We start from the raw sequence: 21,846 nt of genomic DNA on the forward strand, positions 1-21,846 counted from the left end.
TTGATGCTGATAAGACATGTTTATGCCAAGACAATTTGCTGGTTAAATTAAGGGTGTAATCACAAATTCAGCCAAAATGCCACAATAAAAGGGCTGCACCAACGAATCCAAGATATCGGAGTAATTCTCCCAAATGAACCAGGCATCTATCTCAGAAGGATTTGAGCCAAATGTTACTGAAGATTTGTCAGGGTTTAAAGCAGCAGTAGACAACTTTTCAATTTCAACCCCTAGTATTTCCAAGTGGTATTATTGTTTGTGCCGCTGTCACAAAGATAACCGGATCACTTTCAGTTTACTAGTAGCCTGGCTATTGTCCAAAGCAAGAAATAACTGTATCAATCCCAATTTGAACTAGAAACCCTGATCTCAGTGCTATGATAAAGGCAAAATAAAACATCCAGTAGTATTAATAAATAGGCAGGTTGTGTTACTTACTGATCCAGTAGACAGAGTGCCAACTGAATGTCGGTTTGGAACCCTCTCAAGTCCCGGGTGTTGTGTCGAACTGTTTCCCCGTCGAGATCTCTTTCCCCCTAGTCAGAGTTTGATACAACACTGGGACGCTTGATTAACCATAACCTAACCCTGAGCTTGAACTAACGCTTACCTTAACCTAATCATAACTGATAGCTAACCTATTTCCATGTGAACGCTTTCGTCTGGCTATGGGGGAACAGATCTCGATGGGGAAACAGAGTTCGATACAACACCGGAGCTCTTTCCATCAAGTGAATACCTGTCCAAGGTTCACTTTCATTTTACTTCTGTTTCTATCACTCTCCCTCTTCACCTTCTTTGCCTCATCCATCAACTGGTTTCTTTTTCTCTTGCTGGGTAGTTTCCATGCTCACTTTGGTTTTTCCACCTTCTGCCATTTCCGCTACAGGGATAGCTTAAAAAAATGCTATCCTCTTCCTATTTTGGGTGCACAGTGGTTGATCCACTTCCTTAGTGCCGTATATTAAGCCTTCATTTTCTTACGAGACCATACCCACTTGCAAACAGAATTGCATAGTGAAAGTGAGGCCTGTCCAGGGTATCTCACCGCCTGCTGTCCAATCACTGTTGGAATAGGCTCCAGCATCCCCGTGACCCTGAGAGCAGGATTAAGTGGTTAAGACAATGAATGAATGGATGGATGGATGGATGCCGCTATCTTTCCACACCGGTACTGGGTGAAGCCGCTGTAAACGTGAATTCGCGCAGCCATCATTAACAAATCGAAGACATGGCAAATGGACTAGGAATAAAAAAAAGACCAAAGTGTAAACGAGGAAGGGAACCACACAAGATGTACAAGCACAGAAAAGGGAATGAGAGACTGCTATAACGCTACAATGTAAGTCCCGCCCACAAAGACACAGATTGACTCAGTTGTTTCTCCAACGTGGAACAAGGAATTGATGACAGCCAGTCCTCTGAATTGCTCAACGAGTGAAAATCTTACTACTACTTTCGGCTGCTCCGTTTCCATTTCTTCCTACCCTCTGCATCTTCCTCTGTCACACAAGCCACCTGCATGTCTTCTCTCACCACATCCATAAACCTCCTCTTTGGCCTTCCTCTTTTCGTCTTCCCTGGCAGCTCCATATTCCACATCCTTCATCAATGCCCAACCCTTCAACAACCAGGAAGGGCCCCGGCGTTTTCCAGCTTTCGTTCGGGTGGGGGACAAACCGAAGGCCAACCCTTCATCTCCCGACTTAGGCTCACTAAACTCAGCCAGGGATTGGGAAATGCGGGTGGACTTAGGCCAGAAGCTCATCTTCCCGACAGAGATCATAACAACCACCTTGCGACCAGACATCGTCCTCTTATCCAATTCTTGCTAGCTCGCTTACATCATCGAGCTGACAGTCCCCTGGGAGGATGCGTACAAGTGTAAGAAGCTGCGGTACGCCAACCTAGCAGCCGAAGCACAGGACAGAGGCTGGAAGGTGAAGGTGCGCCCTGTGGAGGTGAGTTGTAGGGGCTTTGTTGCCAGCTCCACAGCAAAACTCCTGAGGGAACTAGGAGTCAGGGGGCAGGCCCACAGGAGAGCGATCAAAGAGCTAGCTGACACTGCTGAGAGGACTAGCCACTGGATCTGGATCAAAAGGAGAGACACTGTCTGGGCCACCAGGGTGAACAGGTAACCACAGGACACGTACCCAGGACTGTTCAACCTGTGGTGGGCCTGCCTCAGCGGAGGGTGTCTTGTGATAAAAGGCCGAAACACCCTGTGATGCTGAGGTACACAACTGACGATGTGTCCTGGTGGTGGCAATGTCACCCTGGCAGCCATCTCCAGTTTATTTCCCACCGAAACTGTTGCAGTGCAAATACTAGGGATTTTAACAACCAGTCCTTTATTGAATCTTGAATCTTGAATCCTAATATACCCAGCATCTCTCCTCCACACATGTCCAAGCCATCTCAATTTTGCCTCTCTTGCTTTGTCTCCAAACCATCCAACTTGAACGGTCCCTCTAATATAATCGTTCCTAATCCGGTCCTTCTTCGTCACTCCCAGTGAAAATCTTAGCATCTTCAACTCTGCCACCTCCAGCTCCACCTCCTGTCTTTTTGTCAGTGCCTCTGTCTCCAAACCATATAACATAGGTGGTTTCACAACCATCTCGTAAACCTTCCCTTTAACTCTTGCTGGTACCCTTCTTTCGCAAATCACTCCTGACACTCTTCTCCACCCATTCCACCCTGCCTGTACTCTCTTTTTCACCTCTCTCCTGCACTCCCTGTTACTTTGGACAGTTGACCCCAAGTATTTAAAATCTTATGTCTTCGTCACCTCTACTCCTCGCATCCTCACCATTCCACTGTCCTCCCTCTTATTCACACATAGGTATTCTGTCTTGTTCCTACTGACTTTCATTCCTCTTCTCTCCAGTGCATACCTCCACCTCTCCAGGCTCTCCTCAACCTGCACCCTACTCTCGCTACAGATCACAATGTCATCCGCGAACATCATTGTCCACAGAGACTCCTGCTTGATCTCGTCCGTCAACCTGTCTATCACCATTGCAAAAAAGAAAGAGCTCAGAGCCGATCCTTGATGTAGACCCACCTCCACCTTGAACCCATCTGTCATTCCAACCACACACCTCACCACCGTCATACTTCCCTCATACATATCCTGCACCATTCCTGCATACTTCTCTGCCACTCCCGACTTCCTCATACAATACCACACCTCCTCTCTCGGCACCCCGTCGTATGCTTTCTCTAAACCTACAAAGACACAATGTAACTCCTTCTGGCCTTCTCTATACTTCTCAATCAACATTCTCAAAGCAAATATCGCATCTGTGGTGCTCTTTCGTGGCATGAAACCATACTGCTGCACGCTAATCATCACCTGTCCTCTTAACCTAGCTTCTATTACACTTTCCCATATCTTTATGCTGTGGCTGATCAACTTTATACCTCTGTAGTTGCTACAGTTCTGCACATCGCCCTTGTTCATGAAAATCGGTACCAGTATGCTTCTTCTCCACTCCTCAAGCATCCTCTCACTTTCCAAGACTGTGTTAAACAATCTAGTTGAAAACCCCACTGCCATCTCTCCTAAACATCTCCATGCCTCCACAGGTATGTCATCAGGACCAACTGCCTTTTCACTCTTCATCCTCTTCATAGCTGCCCTCACTTCCTCCTTGCTAATCCACTGCACTTCCTGAGTCACTATCCCCCATCATCCAACCTTCTCTCACTCTCCTTTTCTTCCTTCATCAGCCCCTGAAAGTACTCCTTCCACCTTCTCAGCACTCTCTCCTCACTTGTCAGCACATTTCCATCTCTATCCTTGATCGCCCTAACTTGCTGCACATCCTTCGCAGCTCGGTCCCTCTATCTAGCCAATTGGTACAAGTCCTTTTCTCCTTCCTTAGTGTCTAACCTGTCATACAACTCACCATACACCTTTTTCTTTGTCTTTGCCACCTCAAGAAAATAGCGAATATTATGGGGCGGTCTCGAATACCATTTTTTGGGCTCTGGAGCTTCGGTAGTAATCAACAGCGAATACTCAGCGGATGAAAGCAGCTTGATGATGGCGACTGGAAAACAGACATGAGCTAAGCTAAGTTTGCTAGCTAGTATAGTATAGTCTCAGTTTTTTTTACACCATAGTAGTAGATAAGAATAGCCTACTACTTACAGCATTCAGACGATTTATTATGCTTGTTGTGTCACCATGGTAGGCCAGTTTCAAACTGTATATTTGGTACACTGCTTCATCGCTCAATTTAAAGTGTCGCCACACAGCTGAGGTCTTCGGCATTTTGTTTCCCCTTTAATGGCCAAGTTGAACTGAAGCATGACATCACTGCTGTGAGTGAGAGGGATGTCAGGTGCCACAACTGAGACAGTATAAATTCCCACATTTTAACAGTGTAATTAAAAAGTATAAATATAGTACAAGAATGGGCTGACAAATGTTATTTTGCAGTTTACCTTTATTGATAGCCAACATTAAAAAAAAAAAACCTAATATCCAGATCCCGAAATAGAATACCTACCCAACAAACGAATATCTGAATACTCGGGTATTTGGGTCCAGTTTTAGAATATTATTCGAGTGTATGGAACCAGTCTACTTTAATTTTTGTCTTGGTACTTTAAAAAACACCTTGCTCATGTCTTGAGTCTTTCTGTTCTGCATCCAACCAAGACAAAATCCTAGGATATGTAAATGTACTTGGTACTCACTAAACTTGAATAAAGGTTTTCATTTCAAACCAACAGTACACCAGGGTTTCCCCTACCCCCTTACTTAGGCAGGCCACCAAAGGACCAGTTGATCCTAAAACTTCCAAACATACAAATCGAGTATCATTAAAAAGTAATGTTGATCTTCTTTATTGTATTGTTAGGCTACTAATGTCATAACACCAGCTCATGTTTGCAAGCAATAGCTCTACTCCCTGATAACAAGGATATGTAAATGGGATTTGGCAGCCGTGACTAATATACAGTAGACTGGAGACAACAGTGAGGCATGAAGGAGAGTAGCTCTGAATGGTACACATTTGCAATAATATGCCTTGTTATGTTCTCATTTTCAGGTGCGGACATGAAGATCACAGCATCCTTCAGCAAAATAACTAGAGTTGATCAACTTTGAGTGAGAAAATTGAGAGAAATTTTAGGATGGGATATCTCTGAAAAATATGAAATGAGTCATATCCGAGCCAAGTGGTTACAGCTATTATATGTGACAATATACTAAAAATCCTACAGTTCTATTGTTCAGGAAGAGCTGTAGTGTAGGCAGCCACAGAGGAACTTGTTGAAGATGACATAGAGAAAAGAGAGAGTCATAAAAAAGGGTAAGCATGGAGTTGAAGATGCTTTTGATTATAAATCTCTGATTAAAAGAGGGAAGAGATTACAATTACATTATTATGCTTTCTATGCCACAGAAAATTGTTAGTGAAAATAAACCTGGGTAGTGTTTTTGTTTTTAAATGAAAACCATCATCAGTTTTCAAGGCTATGCAATGTATCTGACCACACAGCTATGACCACACAGCTGACCACACAGCTGTGCTCAGATACACACAATGTATCTGGTAAGTTATGTGTTTTAAGAACCACTGGTGCAATCTTTAGCAGGATAAAAAGAACATGTCATTTTCATCCATGCAACAACAAGGGACATGGTATGTTTTTTCAGTTCAGCAGAGCACAATCTAATTCATGCTACTACTACTACTACTACTACTACTACTACTTTTGGCTGCTCCTGTTAGGGGTTGCCAAAGCAGATCATCCGTTTCCATCTCTTCCTGCCCCCTGCATCTTCCTCTGTCCTGCCAACCACCTGCATGTCATCCCTCACCACATACACAAACCTCCTCTTTGACCTTCCTCTTTTCCTCTTGCCTGGCACCTCCATCTTCAGCATTCTTCTCCCAATATACCCAGCATCTCTCCTCCGCACATATCCAAACCATCTCAATCTTGCCTCTCTCACTTTGTCTCCAAACTGTCCAACCTGGACTGTCCCTCTAACATACTCATTCCTAATCCTGTCCTTCTTCATCACTCCCAACGAAAATCTTAACATCTTCAACTCCGCCACCTCCAGCCCTGCCTCATGTCTTTTCGTCAGTGCCACCATCTCCAAACCATACAACACAACTGGTCTCACTACCATCTTGTAAACCTTCCATTTCACTCTTGCTGGTACTCTTCTGTTGCAAATCACTCCTGACACTCTTCTCCACCCACTCCATCTTGCCTGCACTCTCTTCTTCCCCTCTTCTGTACTCCCCATTACTTTGAACAGTTGATCTAGTATTTACACTCATCCACCTTCACCACCTCTACTCCTTGCATCCTCACCATTCCACTGTCCTCCCTCTCATTAACACATTATGTATTCTGTCTTGCTCCTACTGACTTCCATTTCTCTTCTCTCCAGTACATACCTCCACCTCTCCAGGCTCTCTTCCACCTGCTCCCTAGTCTCACTACAGATCACAATGTCATCCGCAAACATCATAGTCCATGGGGACTCCTGCTTGATCTCGTCTGTAAATCTGTCTAACACCACTGCAAACAAGAAAGGGCTCAGAGACGATCCTTGATGTAATCCACCTCCACCTTGAACTCATCTGTCATTCCTACCACACACCTCACCACTGTCTCACTGTCCTCATACATATCCTGCACCACTCTTACATACTTCTCTGCCGCTCACGACTTCCTCATAAAATACCACACCTCCTCTCTCAGGACCCTGAGAGCACTCCTTTGGACCCTCTCTGTACTTCTCCATCAACAGTCCTAAAGCAAACATCACATCTGTAGTGCTCTTTTGTGGTATGACACCATACTGCTGCTCGCTAATCATCACCTCTTCTCTTGACCTAGCTTCCACTTCCACTACTCCTTCCCATATATTTATGCTGTGGCTGATCAACTCTAGTTACTACAGCTCTACACATCACCCTTATTGTTGAAAATCAGTACCAGTATACTTCTTCTCTACTCCTCGGGCATCCTCTCACTTTCCAAGATTGTGTTAAACACTCTAATCAAAAACACAATCTATTTAATTAACCAGAACTTAAATATACAAACAACACATCAGGCAGCATTTATATAATATGCATAATTTTCAGTGACACGTCTTTAACCGGCATCATTAAATATTGGCAAAGTGAACATACTGAACAGTGACAACGAATATGAAATACCTCACAAGTGTGGGCAATACAGTGTCATCTATACTACAATGGCACAGCAAACAGGCGTTAAATAGTTTAGTTAAAGTTGGTGATACCTGCTACTACCGCCCCTGACTTAAGTGTCAAGACTAGTGGCATAGCACTTACCCTGTACAAACTGATGTATTGGAGTGGCAAGGCAAATGTTTTGTGTTAGCTTCACTAAGCACATGGCTAAGAGTGAGAAGAAATCTCTGACTACCTGTTTTAATACATCACTGGAAGAAGTAGCAGCTGCAGAGAGCATCTATCTTAACGAATGGAGTCAACAGGATGTTGTTAGGCAGTTTGCATAATTGTAGCACTAACAGCACACCTACTCGGATTAAACATCACATTTAGCAAATCAGGCATTACCAATCAATTTGCAAATCAACCAATTTGTTTTAACAATTAATACCTGAAGATAACATTAACGAAAATACACGGAGCTCATTAGGAGACACAGCTAAGAAGCAGGCTTTAGCCTCTAGCGTTGGTTAGCCTGCTCAGCTGACAGGCTTGACCGCTCCACAGCTAATAAAGCTGGCTTACCTCCACCTAGTTTGGGAATTCCCCCAATTTTGTTGGTTATGTCTGCAGTGATGGTCCCAAAGTCCTGTTCATATGTTTCAAAGTCTGAAGACATTTTGAAGTATAATTCTACAACAAGTTGATTTCTGGCTGACAGTTAGCTCAGAATAATGAAAACAAGTCTCAAACGGAGTCTCTTCCTTGAGTTACAACGAATATTGCCCGATGGGAAACTTGATGTTTTTTCCGAGTGACACTCGTTCAAATAAGAAATGGGAAATAAAATTAAATGTGGTTACTTGACCACTATACGAACAAAACATATTTTTGTTGAATATTTGTTTATTTTTACAATATATTTCATCATGTATATGGTTGTGCGGTTATTTAGAGGAGCAATGAGCTTGAATAAGCAATAAGGTTCCTGCGCTCCGCTAAAGGGGTGTGAGGGAAAAAAGTCAAGGAGGTAGCCAGGTTGGTTATTTAAAGTGACAGCTTTTTACTTCATTCGCAAAATCTATGCATGTGCTTGATTTAGTTAGCGATCGCTTTATCTTCAAGGTGTATAGTTAAAGGTTTTTTTCCCCTTTCTTTCATCTTGTGTATTCTGGAAATAACCAAGTAGGGCAGCCTTGACAGCTAACTAATTAGCTAAAGCTAACACTAGCTGCCGTAGACCTGATGATGCCGGGCGGAGAACATGAGAGGCGAAAGGTATACCAGTTGATTCGGGACATAAAGTTAAAAGAGGTGATTTTACATTTTGGGCGCCCACTGACAGACAACAGTGTGTCCTGTTCGCCTGATCTAACCTCGCCCTTCCTCTTTCCACATCTGGAATAAGCGGGCTCGATAACACTAGCTAGTTAAGCTAATTTGTGCTGCAGTTGGCGAGCTCAACATCTGGCTTTGCATCCGTGAACTACCTTTTTTGTTGCTAAATGTTACCTAAAGAATCTATATTGTTGAGTTACCATCTACTGATAGCCGCTTACCGTTTATAGATACCTGCTGTTTGTGCTGGTATCTTAATTGAAAAACACCCGATTATACCAATTTGCTAATGGACACAGATTTGCCGATCTATGTGATGCACGATGTGCAAAGCGGGTTATTTACACTTTGCTTTATATGTATACGACCTGTTGGGTTTCGCGTATAACTCAGCGAAGGGATGAGACAAGTTTAGATCCAAGCTGTTTTTGAGAAAGGTGACTGTAGCAGAGCTAGAGATTAGTAACTGTACAAGAGTTAGGCTAAAAATAAGACTGTAGAAGAGTTAGGCTAAAACCAGTTTTCGCAATTACTACTCAGATAGGCCTGTAGTTTGCCATGGTGTCCCTTTAAAACCTCCATTTTTTTTATTTCGATCAAAGCAGAACTCACAGAACTGTCAATTTTACTAGTTAGCAGTAACCAGTGATTAACCTTGGCAGTTGCATAACAGATTCACCTAGCTCAGCGATAAAGACTGAATTTTGGGGTTTACAGTTGGTTTACAATTCAGTAAACGGTGCATTCAAGGGAAACGCTAATACTCAAAAATTTGCCATTGTCAGTATATCACAATAAAACTTATAGCACTAATCAATTAAACTACAGTTTTATATCTGGATGTGACCTGTTCTTTTTGTTTTTCTCTTAGATGGCGAACTTTGGTCCATCACAAGAATAGTGTGCTCCCATTTTTAGCAAAAGAGGATGTTGCTGTGCTCCAGTTCTCAAGACCATGGGATACAAACTACTATGACTCACAACCCAGCCAGTTGCTGGGTGTTCAGGAGACGAGAAGAAAAATGTACATTGCTAGCACCACTGACTCTACAAGATAGCAGTGGAAAAAAATAAAACATTGGAAATTTTTAATACATTTCAGGAAGTCACCAACCAAACATCATTTCTAACCTTTTAAAAATGAACTTCCTCTCTGCCTTTGTGACATTTGAGAACCTCCATGAGGTACGACGGTTGTGCCACTGGGGTCCAGTGATAGCACTGTCTGTCATTGCTGTGTGCTCCACCATGGCCATTCTGGACTCCATTATTTGGTACTGGCCATTAGACACTACAGGAGGCAGCATAAATTTCATCATGCTCATCAACTGGACCGTCCTTATTCTCTATAACTACTTCAACGCCATGTTTGTTGGACCCGGGTACATCCCTCTTGGCTGGAAACCTGTAAGGATCTCAGTAGAAATACGAGCTTAGTGTATCATTATTCACTGATATTAGCTGAATGAGTGTGGTGAACTTGTTTGGGGTTTTGCACTGCAAAAGCCCAATAGAAAGGTGGTTTTAAGAGTAATATAGATCAAGAGGGGAAGTATGCCGTTGTGGGATTGTTATTGAAAGGGCTTATATAAGACATTTGACACATTTGTCTTTCCCCAAACAGGAGAATCAACAACACACCCACTTCCTGCAATTCTGCAGAGTGTGCCAAGGCTATAAGGCCCCCAGATCCCATCACTGCCGCAAGTGTAACAGGTAGCCACATTTTTATAGGTTTGGACACATTCAGCACTCTTGTTTTCAAAAATAAATGAAATTTTTGTCTCATATCACTGGGGCAGCAAAAATAAGCTTTGGCATAAGCTTAAATAATGTATTCTTATGACACTGAAAAGCTCTTTGCTATTGGCTTGTTGGTACACCTCCAATGATCCTTTCCTCCTTTATTTACTGTTCCCCAGGTGTGTGATGAAGATGGACCACCACTGCCCCTGGATCAACAACTGCTGTGGTCACCAGAATCATGCCTACTTCACCAGCTTCCTGCTGCTGGCGCCACTGGGCTGCTCACATGCCGCTATCATCTTCATTATGACCATGTACACTCAGCTCTATGAGAGGGTCAGTAGTCTCAATGCTCCATTGTACAACTTTGGGACAGGCTTTTACTAATAACATACATGAACATGAATTAATTGCTGACAAAAGAGTCAGTGATTATGTATCTCCAGAAGGAGTGATATTTTGAGAGCAGAAAAGCATACAGAATGACAGGAATCAATGTCTGCTGTTTACATTTTACCTAATTTACCAAAGTGTCTTGCTGCATGCTAATAATCAAGGTAAGGAAATCCCAGAAAGTTGAATCAGTTCATCTCGACTCAACATTTATAGGGAGAAACATTTCATCACTCATCTAAGTGACTCCTTCAGTCTCAACTGACTGACTTATAAACAGCACGGTTGCATAAAGACCACAAAAAAACAATCAGTTTCATATGAAAATTGCCATGATTATTAACTAGAGTTACAGTGGCCATGTGTACTATTCACAGAGGATTGGGGAATAGTTGCAACACTTAAGTTTCTGGCATCTATTCTTAACCTGTTGGTAGGCAGGAGTGAACATCACATTCAGAACACTATGGATTTTGTGGCTAAGGTGAGGGACATCATTATGGAGGCAGATGAAGCAATGGTCTCTTATGATGTTGCGTCTCTCTTCTCATGCAGTCCTGTTGATGAAGCAGTGGAGGTAGTCCATATTAAATTACAGGACGACCCCACCCGTAGCAATAAGACCCCTCCTTAACACTGACCAAGTATGTCTGCTCCTGAAGCTGTCTTCAGTCCACATACTTCACATATAGAGGGCAGTATTATAGGCAGAAGCATGGGTGTGCTACGGGTACCCCAGTTTCACCTATAGTGGCCAAAGTGGAAAAGAGGGCTCTGTTGTCCTATCCAGGGACACCACCTTCCCATTTGTTCAGATTTGTGGACAACACCTGGGTTAAAATTAAATCTCAGGACGTACCACATTTCACTAACCACATTAACTCGATGGACAACCACATCAAGTTCACCAGGGAGGATGTGAAAAATGACAGGTTAGCCTTCTTAGACTGTGTAATTGCAATTAGTGATGAGAGACATTTGTTTGTTGATGTTTACCATAAACCAACACATACTGATCAGTACTTGAAGTTTGACTCTCTTCATCCACTGGAGCACAAACTAGGAGTCATCAGGACGCTGTAACACCGAGCTGACAACATCCCCACCTACACAGCAGCCAGGAAAGGGGAGAAATCCCACATTAAACAGGCCCTGGTTAAGTGTGGTTAGTCCTAACTAGGCATTTGTCAAAGCCAGGAAGACGCCCAAACAGTGCACCAGCCGATCAAAGAGAGGAGAAGGACAACAGTTGCCTAAGTGTAAACCATTGGTGATTCCGTACGTGGCGGGAGTGTCGGGAACAGTTGAGACACATATTTTTCAAACACTGCATCTCAGTTGCTTTCAAACCCCAAAACACACTGCACTGGAAATTGGTCCACCCCAAGGATCAGGTCCCCCGGCACAAACAGAGCAATATAGTGAATGCTGTTAAGTGCCAGGAGGATTGCCGTGACCATTGGGGAAACCAAACTGGCCAAGGCGATGGCACAACACAGGAGAGCTAACGCGTCAGTCCAGGACTCCGCAGTCTACACCCATCTACAGGCCAGTGGCCACTCTTTCAAGGATGAGGATGTGCACATCTTTGATAGGGAGGAACGCTGGTTTGAACAGGGAGTCAAGGAGGCCATCTGTGTGAAGAGGGAATGATCATCCCTTAACCGAGGGGGGGCCTAAGAGTCAAGTCAAGTCAATTTTATTTATATAGCCCAATATCACAAATTACAAATTTGGCTCAAGGGACTTTACAGCAACACAACATCCTGTCCTTAGACCCTCGCATTGGATAAGGAACAACTCCCTAACAAAAAACAAAAAAACTTTAATAGGGAGAAAACCTCAGGGAGTGCAACAGAGGGATCTCTTTCCCAAGACGGACAACATGCAATGGATGTTGTGTTTAAACAATTTACAGAATACAACATTGAAAGAGGATAACAGAATTATAATGGAATTATAAAATTTATGAAGAATAATATGAAGAATAAGAAAATGTATGAAGAATAAGAGTACATCTGTTGCCATTTTGCAATGCTGTGATTGCAACCATTCCCAAATCCTCTGTGAATAGTACACAAAGCCATTGTAACTCTAGGTAATGGTCACGGCAATTCGCATACGAAACCAATCACTGGTTTCGGTCGTTATGCAACTGTGCTGTTTATAAAGGTGGGGATACCTGCAGTCAGTTGAGACTGAAGAAGTCACTTAGATGAGTGATGAAACGTTTCTCCCAATAAATGTTTTGTCCAGATGAACTGATTCAACTTTGTGGGATTTATGTAACAATTTTAGCTACTTAATTTTTTTTCATTAGCATTTTATTTTACATTTACTAGTACGTTGCACTGAAACAGCTTCAGCAGCAGTACCAAGCGTTTTCCTTAAACCAATGGTTCTCACTAGCTGAAAGCATTGGCTTCACCGAAAAATGCTGAGGCTATTGTTTTAGACTGACCATCTGATGATTCAAAATGTTTTGCTGTTTTATTGTTTGTTCTGCTTTTACTGCTTTCAGATCTCATTTGGCTGGAGCACTGTGAAGATTGATATGAGTGCTGTGCGACATTTTCAACCACTCATGCCCTTCACTATGCCTGCTTTTGCTGCCACGCTCTTTGCCCTGGGCTTGGCGCTGGGCACCACCATTGCTGTTGGCATGCTTTTCATCATTCAGGTAAACACTTAATGTTGTGGTTAAGAATTCAGACACGGTCAGTGGCAGTGGAGTCTAGTGTTCAAAATGAGCACTTGAGCAAGTGACGCCCAGCTTAGCCTCCTTGAAGAGTATGCACTGGAAAATTATCACTGATTTAAATAATTTGTGATAAGTCTTTTATTTGGCATTTAATTGTCTTTCACTACATTTAATTAATTGTGGCTTTTATGTTTTTTTAATTGGTTTGACATTTTGACTGTTGTTTTTCAGTTGATTTATTGCTTGTTTGTATCCCATCCTTTGTTTAAAATGTGATTTTGTTGAGTCATGATACAAATCAAATTTCCCATGTGGCACAGGGGAAAAAAAAAAGAACTGAGCTGAAAGGTATCCGTTTCATCTTTAGTACTCTTGATCATTTAACATTCTAAACTACCCTCCCCAGATCAAAGTCATCCTTCGAAACAAGACCTCAATTGAGGCCTGGATCGAGGAAAAGGTCAGGAAGTCAATCTTTTGTATGTCAAAATAAGCTCTAATTGTTAATTTTCTTGTGTTCAATCCATTATATATTGGTTCATATAGTAGAGTGGAGCGCACGGTAGCGCACTGGTTAGCACGGTCGCCTCACAGCAAGAAGGTCCTGGGTTCGAGACCAGGGGTAGTCCAATCTTAGGGGTCATCCCAGGTCGTCCTCTGTGTGGAGTTTGCATGTTCTCCCTGTGTCTGCATGGGTTTCCTTCGGGTGCTCCGGTTTCCTTACACAGTCCGGAGACATGTAGGTCAGGTGAATCGGCCATACTAAAATTGTCCATAGGTGTGAATGTGTCGGCCCTATGATGGACTGGCGGCCTGTCCAGGGTGTCTCCCCGCCTGCCGCCCAATGACTGCTGGGATAAGCTCCAGCTTCCTGTGAACCTGCGTAGGATGAGCGGTTTGGATAATGGATGGATGGATGGATGGATAGTAGAGTGGTCCATTGAGCTCACCCCATGCTCACCACAGCCCTATACAACACTAATTTTAGTGTCCGGTTCAGTAAATGCTCACAAAGAAACATAAATAGATGGTATACTATACTACTATCCCCTCTCTCCTTGACTAGGCCAAAGACAGAATTCAGTACTACCAAACGGGGGAGGAGTTCATCTTTCCTTATGACCTTGGCAGCCGCTGGGGGAACTTCAAACAAGTCTTTACGTGGTCAGGAGCGCCCAAGGGTAGTGGCATTGAATGGCCAGTCCACCCCGAGTGTCACCAGCACACCTTAACTGTAGGTTAAGTTTTTTTTTTTCACTTTTTCTTATGTAGCCTGCATTATGTTCTTGGACAAGAAAATAGCTTAAAAACTTTTTTTTTTAAATTTATTGCAGTGTGTAAGATTTAATGTTAGCATGTATTCAATGACATTCTGTCCCATTAATCCTGTACTCAAAGTAAGCTCTAAAATGAGTGGAAGCTCATGTCTGCAAGTGTTTTTTCTTTGTAGATTTCATGTGGACGCCCACTTAGAGTATTCTCTGTCATGTCTTCTGAGCTATTGTCCATTTGTTGATGTAATTTTTCTCCCTCCATTAACAGATCGAACAGCTGAAGCAGAAAGCTGACAAACGAGTGAGAAGTGTAAGTACCTGCCAGATATTGTAACACATGACAGCAGAGGACAACAGTTTGAATTTTTAGGCTAGGCTGGCTAGGACAATGTGGGATCTGTTTGATTTAACAAGTTAACAGTTTTAGTACCCCCTAGCCATGAGGCAGTCCACTGACCATAGAACAATAATGTCACACTACTGGGATGTGATAGAGCGATGTAAAGATTTTTCTAAGTGAAATATACATTTTGTTCGCCTTTATTTAAGTCTGTTTCATTTGAACAACACGTTCTCATTTCTTAGAATTATTGTTAGAACATATGAGAATTTGCAATTAAAACATTGCATTGGTTGTTTCTCCATTGTTTTGTAGCCATTTTTATATGCATTGTATGTGTGCTTAATAGATTGCACATGCACAGAAAGCAAACCAATATGCACAGAACACACCGATATGCACTGAAAATCACCACAAACAATTTTCTTAAAAAGTCTAAATAGCAATCGTTATACATTTTTAAATATTGCTGTTGCTAGCCTCACAGATCTTCCTAATACATCTGACTAACCCGGTTGGATGTCTGCAGTGGCCATGTCTGCTCTAACACAGAGTTCAGCTCATCCATCTTCCAGACTTGCAATGCATTTATTGATAGCTCTGAAATATAATGGGCTTGACCATAAGCATATCATTACATTACATCCAAAGCGACTTACAATAAGTGCATTTAACGTAGGAAATCAGGAGAACTACTAGTCATCAGAGGTCATAAGTGCATCTAAACAAGCATCTAAGAGCAAAACCAGTGCTAAAGTAAAAGCGCAAGAAAGAGAGTTTTGGTTTTTTTTATGAGTGATATATCATAGCCTGTCTTTAATATAGATTGTAGTCAGGTGCAGTAGAATAAATAGGTGTTTTTCCGCCTCGGCCAGCAGGTCCAGTACCAGGCAGTGGAAGATTACAGTGGAGCCTGCTGCCCTGTCAGCAAAGGTCTCCACACCTTCTTCAGAACCCCTTGCACTGAAGAGCCTCGGATCCCCCTCCGCAAGGGGGACACCATCCTGGCTACCCGGGGAACTAAGTGAGTTTCTCTGGACAGGGTGGTGGTTATGTTGGTGGTTTGTTATTAGGATTTTTTATCCTAAATGAAGGTTCATGGTGAATCAGTGGTGATTGGTCTAAAATACTCATATTCTTACAATATCTCTGTTGATTTAGCATTAGTTGTTTTTCGTCTGTCTTTGGAATCCATTTCCTTCCTTAAAGTTAGCCACCCACTTATGGATTATCCCAATTGATTACTTTTTTTTTCATCCCTTCAGATGGTGGATGTATGGAGACAAAGTGTTGAGTGAGGAGCAAATAAAAGGTACAAACTGAATGACCAGAATGTTAGATTTTTACAGAAACCTATAATGGTTTGCACAGATGTTTGCTAGTATAATTGCCCGACATTTTTTTAATCCCACTTGTCATTGGAAAATCTATATTAAGCTGCAAATATGTCCCGTCTGTTTTGACCATCAGCGGGAGAGCGCATTAGGGGTTGGTTCCCAAGGCGATGTGTGGAGAAATGCCATTACGACACAGCTGCGGATGACACCAACAGCGAAAAGAAAATGAATTAATATATTTCAGCAGGCTTTACATGGAGCAGGGAGCGTAAAGTGAACTACTTATGTGCACATCGGGCAGCCTGTAGGCAACTCTCCATGAGCCGTGCATGTACCCTGGTGTCCAGGCTCACTTAAAAAAGGTGGCCGTTTGATCGGGATTGCCTATGCAGATCGAAACCAACTTCAGATCTCAAAAGTTGATGTAACTGATTATAGTTTTGAGTGCCTGGGAAGGGTTCTCTGCATCTAAGATGGCGTATTTAAGATGCTGTTAACTGGATAATTTCCCTATTTTTGAAATGCTGAAGTGAAGCTTGCAAACATCTACGATTCTCTAGATGTGTGTTTGAATGGGGACTGGCACCAGGGTTTAAGTTTGACTCCAATGACCAAAAGTGAAACCCAGCATGTCTTAATTTCTAACAGCCACTTCAAAGCTTTGATGTGACGTCATTGTAATTAGATAACTTTTTACTTAAATCTGTTGTTTGTACTTCTGTTAATGTCCTTTTTGCTAATTATGCAATGCCTCTTGCCCAGCTCACATCCGGGCTTCATCATGCAACTGTTTCTATAGTACAAGGACGGAAACATGATTTCTTTTTATTATTTTTGTAAAACAAACCGTTGGGACTGAAACTGTAAAATCTGATAATAATAATAAAAAAAACTTCTGACAGTTGTGTTTTGGTTAAGACTTTACAGTTGCAATGAATTCTTATGTTTCAATTTATTTACTTTGTTTTTCAATTTAGTGCTTTAGACGGAGTGCATTTCCCATCATGCATAAGATTAGAAGATTCTTGAAAATTTGTGAAATCACCCTTTCCCTCGGTAGTCTGAACGCAACAAGGCAAAAGCAGGTCAATCTCGAGAATTTGTGCACAGGCACGAAGATATTAGCGGATTTAGAGCTTTCTCCGTGTGATTAGTTTTGTTTTTAAACCAAAACAAGATGGAGGGGAGCATAAATATAAAGGAGCTCTGTCGGCTTCGTGGCCTGGCGACGGCGTGCTCTGTCAGAGATGAAACGTTGCACCGAACGTTAAAGAGATGTTTTATGGACGCTTGAGAAAGTGGCATGAGAGAGGAAAATACTTGATTGTGCGTGCCGGAGGAGTAGGAACAATTCCAATACAAAAAAAGAAAAATCTTTTGTTTTCCCTGATGAATTTCAAAAAAGGCGTTCAAGTGTGTACAGAGGTCGGTGTACAACAGAGAGGGTGGCAATGGCACAGCAGGGTTTACTTTACAGGAGTCAGGTTTACAAAGAGGTGGTTCCAGGGTGCTGGATGGCACTGCTGGGCGTAACTGATGTGTTGTTAGCATAAACCAATGAAACACGGTAAAGCTAAATGTCCACTTTATAACTTCAAGATTCATGAAATTCGAGATTCTTTATTTGTTACGTCTCATTATACAAGTACAAGAGAGTAAAATTATTGTGCTTCGGCTCCTAGACACTGCAGTAACAATAGTAATAAAATAACAAAACAGAACAAAAAAGGTAGTAATAATAATAAATAGTGACCGGTGTATGTAAGGTGTGTGTGTAGGCCTAGCCTTAATAAATGTGCATGTGTAATATGTAGTTGTTTGCATATTTGTGTGTATTTGTGTATGCCAAGCTATGTCTGTGTGTGTGTATGTGTGTGTGTGTGTGTGTGTGTTTAAACTAATGATCTGCTGAAGACTATTGGTCAGTACCAATCAGTCCGGCACCAGGCTTAGTGTCTTTAATGTTCTCTGTTCAAAAGCCTGGTTGCTTGGTGGAAAAAGCTGTTCTGGAGCCTACTGGTCCGGGCTTTGAGGCTGCAGCACCGCTTGCCTGATGGTAGCATCTGGAACAGTCCATCACAGGGGTGGCTGGGGTCTTTGATAGTTTTACGGGCTTTGCTGACATAACTTCCATTGTATATGTCCTAGATGGAGGGAAGCTTGCTGCATCCACTGATATCCTGGCCCGTCCGCACAACCAACTCCAGTGACTTGACATTAGCTAGCACACTCAACCCTCATACTGTTAGTTTAGTTAATGATGCTGCCCGCATCCTGGACTATTAACAGTGAGTCACATGCACAAGCACCATACAGTACATATCATCATCATCAGCGGCCACTCGGGGTTGATTATGACCATCCTCCCTCTGGGTCCCTCTGGGTCCTCAGGTGGGTGTAGAGGCTAATGCTTGAGCTGCATAATGGGAGGACACCTGCGCGTGACCGCTTTTTACATGGAGTGGCTGATGCGCCTCCAGCCACCATACGGTCCTTGGCAGGGGGTGGCCAGAGTCCAATGGCATAGAGAACCAAGACGATTGGGGAACACCCTCTGTTGCAGCCTTCATCTGCCTTCACTGTCGTTGTGACCTGGAGTCATCTTCCACCAGTTCCACCGTTGAGGTCTTTGTTGGATCATGCTTCGTCTGAAACCTCCCCCTTGTCCTATCTGCCTTGGGTGACCCTACCAGGAGCCAAGCTCCGGGCGGCACAGCTCTTGGGATCATTGGTACATGCAAGCTTCTCCACCACAGCAAGGTGGCGATCCAGGAGGAGACAGTACATATATGAATGGAGTATTTGAGTCCTAAGGAGGATGCACAGAAAGACTGAATGAGTGTGAAAGGCTGCTAAACTGGGTTTTCATTTTCAACACGTGAAGGTGTTATTAGTGTCCTTTGATAAATCAGTTAAAGGATGCAAAAACCAAATACTGATCCAATTGTTGCTAAATAACATAATTCCAGGTTTTTATTCCCTGCATCAACCCCTGCTGAGAAAGATTTCTAATTTTTCCACTGAGAAGGTCAATAATAGGTCATATGAAGTGATCCACAAACACATAATAATAGGTCATATGACGTGATCCACAAAAACATCAGCCTTCTGCTGACAAACGTCCACTTTACCCACATTGAACTCCTGTCCCTATCCCAGTGCAGGAGCTCTTTGACCTTGTGTTTCAAATGAAAGCCTCCAGCAGGACTCAGGGTGTCACATCCACCAGACTATCTTTATGCGTGCTCAATAATCCAGGTAAGAAAATCACAGAAAGTAGAATCAGTTCATCTGGACACAATGTCTATTAAGAGAGAAACGTTTCATCACTCATGGAAGGGACGTCTTCAGTCTCAACTGTCGGAACTGTCTGCAGGTATCCTGTTGGTACACTCAGTGGGTTTTTTTAAGACAGCAAGTATTCAACCTCTGCTTAAGAAATGCATTTCCGATCCATCTGACTTGTATAACTTCAGACATATCGCCAAACTTTCTTTCATGTCTAAAATCTTAAAGAAAGCGGTATTCCAGCAATTCCTGGAGGTAGTTGAAAATGAAAAGATTTTTTTTTGGGGGGGGGGGTCTGGATTTAGACAGCGCCACAGAACAGAAACTGTCCTCTTCAAGGAAACAAATCACATGCTAACAAGTGCAGATATTGCAGAATCATTTAATTTTAGTGCTCCTTGATTTAAATGCAGCATTTGATGAAGCAGACCATTTGTAATACAGTGGATATAAAATGTCCACACGCCCCTGTTAAAATGGCACGTTTTAAAAAAAATGAAATCAAGAAAAATCATGTCAGAACTTTTTCCACTTTTTTTTTTACTTGCAACCTCTTAAAAATGAAAAACAAACATTTTATGAGTGCTGTCATAAAATCAAAAGGTGCTGCGACAAACTATTAGTTTAGGGGTGTGTACACTTGTGCAACCAGGTTATTGTAAGTTTTTTTCTTTTCCTGCCTTTTTGGGTAAGAGTCTATCAGCTTAGCACATCTTGACTTGCAACATTTTTCCACTCTTCCTTGAAAAAACGTTGTAGATCCATCAGATAGCGAGGGCGTCTCCTGTGCACAGCCCTTTTCAGGTCACCCCACAGATTTTCTATTTGATTCAGATCTGGGCTCTGTCTGGGCCTTTCCAAAATGTCGATCTTTCGGTGAAGCCATTCCTTTGTTGATTTGGATGCATGCTTTAGCTCATTGTCCTGCTTGCTGAAAGGTTAAATTCCACTTCATCTTCAACTTTCTAGCAGATGCCTGAAGGTTTTTTTTGTTGTTGCCAGATTCGACTGGTATTTGGAGCTATTCATGATTCCCTCCACCTTGACTAAAGCTGAAGGAAAAACAGCCCTAAAGCCTGATGCTGCCACCACCATGCTTCACTGTGGGTATGGTGTTGTTTTGGTGATGTGCTTGGTTGTTTTTATGCCAAACTTGCCACCCTACCCCACAGTCCAGAGAATACAGGAGATTGTTGCTCCATGCAAGGAGCAACCGGTACTTGGCAGAAATTCCTGCAGCTCCTTTAATGTTGCCGTAAGCCTCTTGGCAGCCTCCCTGGCCAGTTTTCTCCTTGTCTTTTCTTCAATTTTGGAGGGACGTCCTGTTTTTGGTAATGTCACCATTGTGCCATGTTTTCTCCACTTGTTGATGATTGTCTTCATTGAGATCCATGATATATCTAATAACTTGGAAATTCTTTTGTACTCCTTTCCTGATCGACACCTTTCAACAACAAGATCCCATTCATACTTTTTAAGCTCTTTGTGGACCATGGCTTTTGCAGTTGGATGAAACCAAGAAGATGTCAGGAAAATCCTTCAGGAACAGCTGAACTTTTTTCTTTTTTTGTCTCATCTATCTGTGTTTTAAACTTTAGTTGAATGTCTTGTATCTTGCTTTTTCTTCTTGTTCTAATGATCATGTATATATTTGTGCAAATATGTAAAAAAGAGGTGTGTTATGTATTTTCATAATGAAAGAGAAATTTGGGGGAACTATTTGGGGTTCAAGGAAGGTTGAATCAGTTCATCTTGATCCGTTTATTGACAGATAGTATGTTTCATTACTCAACTAAGTGACCTCTTCAGTCTAAACTGACTGCAGGTATCCCCACCCCTTATAAACAACACAGTACATTGCAGTGACTTGTATATTGGGGAAACTAAACAGAAGCTGGCCAACAGGAGAGCTCAACACAGGAGAGCTCACGTGTCAGGCCAGGACTCTGCAGTCTACACCCATCTACAGGCCAGTGGCCACTCTTTCAAGGATGATGTGCACATCTTTGATAGGCAGGAACGCTGGTTTGAACGGGGAGTCATCAAAGAGGCCATCTATGTTAAGAGGGAACGACCATCCCTGAATCAAGGGGGGCCAAGAGTACATCTGTCGCCATCTTACAATGCTGTGATTGCAACTATTCCCCAGTCCTCTGTGAATGGTCCTTTTCAGTAGTTATTGTACTATTTGGCCCCTTATTGCTTTCACAGGATTTAGCACAGTAGGGCTGTTAATCTTCATAGT

General features: G+C 42.5%; 2 protein-coding genes across 6 annotated transcripts in view; one reads left to right on the forward strand and one right to left on the reverse strand.

Moving 5' to 3' along the window:
• The window catches only part of vti1a (vesicle transport through interaction with t-SNAREs 1A), a 192,073-nt gene extending 184,143 nt beyond the window's left edge, over positions 1-7,930 (reverse strand). For both annotated transcript variants that reach the window (XM_056297238.1, XM_056297239.1), the window contains exon 1: positions 7,770-7,930. In XM_056297238.1, coding sequence (XP_056153213.1) covers positions 7,770-7,863 — 94 coding nt within the window. In that variant the 5' untranslated portion in view covers positions 7,864-7,930. The remainder of the gene's footprint in view (positions 1-7,769) is intronic.
• Positions 7,931-8,197: 267 nt separating this feature from the next.
• Positions 8,198-17,208, forward strand: zdhhc6 (zinc finger DHHC-type palmitoyltransferase 6). 4 transcript variants are annotated; one of them, XM_056297365.1, is made up of 11 exons: positions 8,198-8,222; positions 9,394-9,929; positions 10,147-10,238; positions 10,445-10,604; positions 13,183-13,341; positions 13,769-13,822; positions 14,429-14,596; positions 14,905-14,946; positions 15,852-16,000; positions 16,242-16,288; positions 16,447-17,208. In XM_056297365.1, the coding sequence occupies exons 2-11, from the start codon at positions 9,663-9,665 to the stop codon at positions 16,545-16,547; spliced, it is 1,239 nt and encodes a 412-aa protein (XP_056153340.1). In that variant the 5' UTR covers positions 8,198-8,222; positions 9,394-9,662; the 3' UTR covers positions 16,548-17,208. The 4 variants fall into 4 exon arrangements, with proteins under 4 accessions (XP_056153340.1, XP_056153339.1, XP_056153342.1 ...); XM_056297364.1 differs by having other exon boundaries at positions 8,205-8,498; XM_056297367.1 differs by having other exon boundaries at positions 8,205-8,498; positions 15,855-16,000.
• Positions 17,209-21,846: the final 4,638 nt, after the last annotated feature.

The sequence above is a fragment of the Lampris incognitus genome, chromosome 17, assembly GCF_029633865.1.
Source record: "Lampris incognitus isolate fLamInc1 chromosome 17, fLamInc1.hap2, whole genome shotgun sequence".
NCBI lineage: Eukaryota > Metazoa > Chordata > Actinopteri > Lampriformes > Lampridae > Lampris > Lampris incognitus.

Coding starts and splice junctions, on each gene's coding strand:
- zdhhc6 (XM_056297365.1), top strand. CDS start 9,663: ATGAACTTCCTCTCTGCCTTTGTGACATTTGAGAACCTCCATGAGGTA. Junction 13,342..13,768: donor GCATGCTTTTCATCATTCAG/GTAAACACTTAA, acceptor TACCCTCCCCAG/ATCAAAGTCATCCTTCGAAA. Junction 16,289..16,446: donor GAGTGAGGAGCAAATAAAAG/GTACAAACTGAA, acceptor TTTGACCATCAG/CGGGAGAGCGCATTAGGGGT.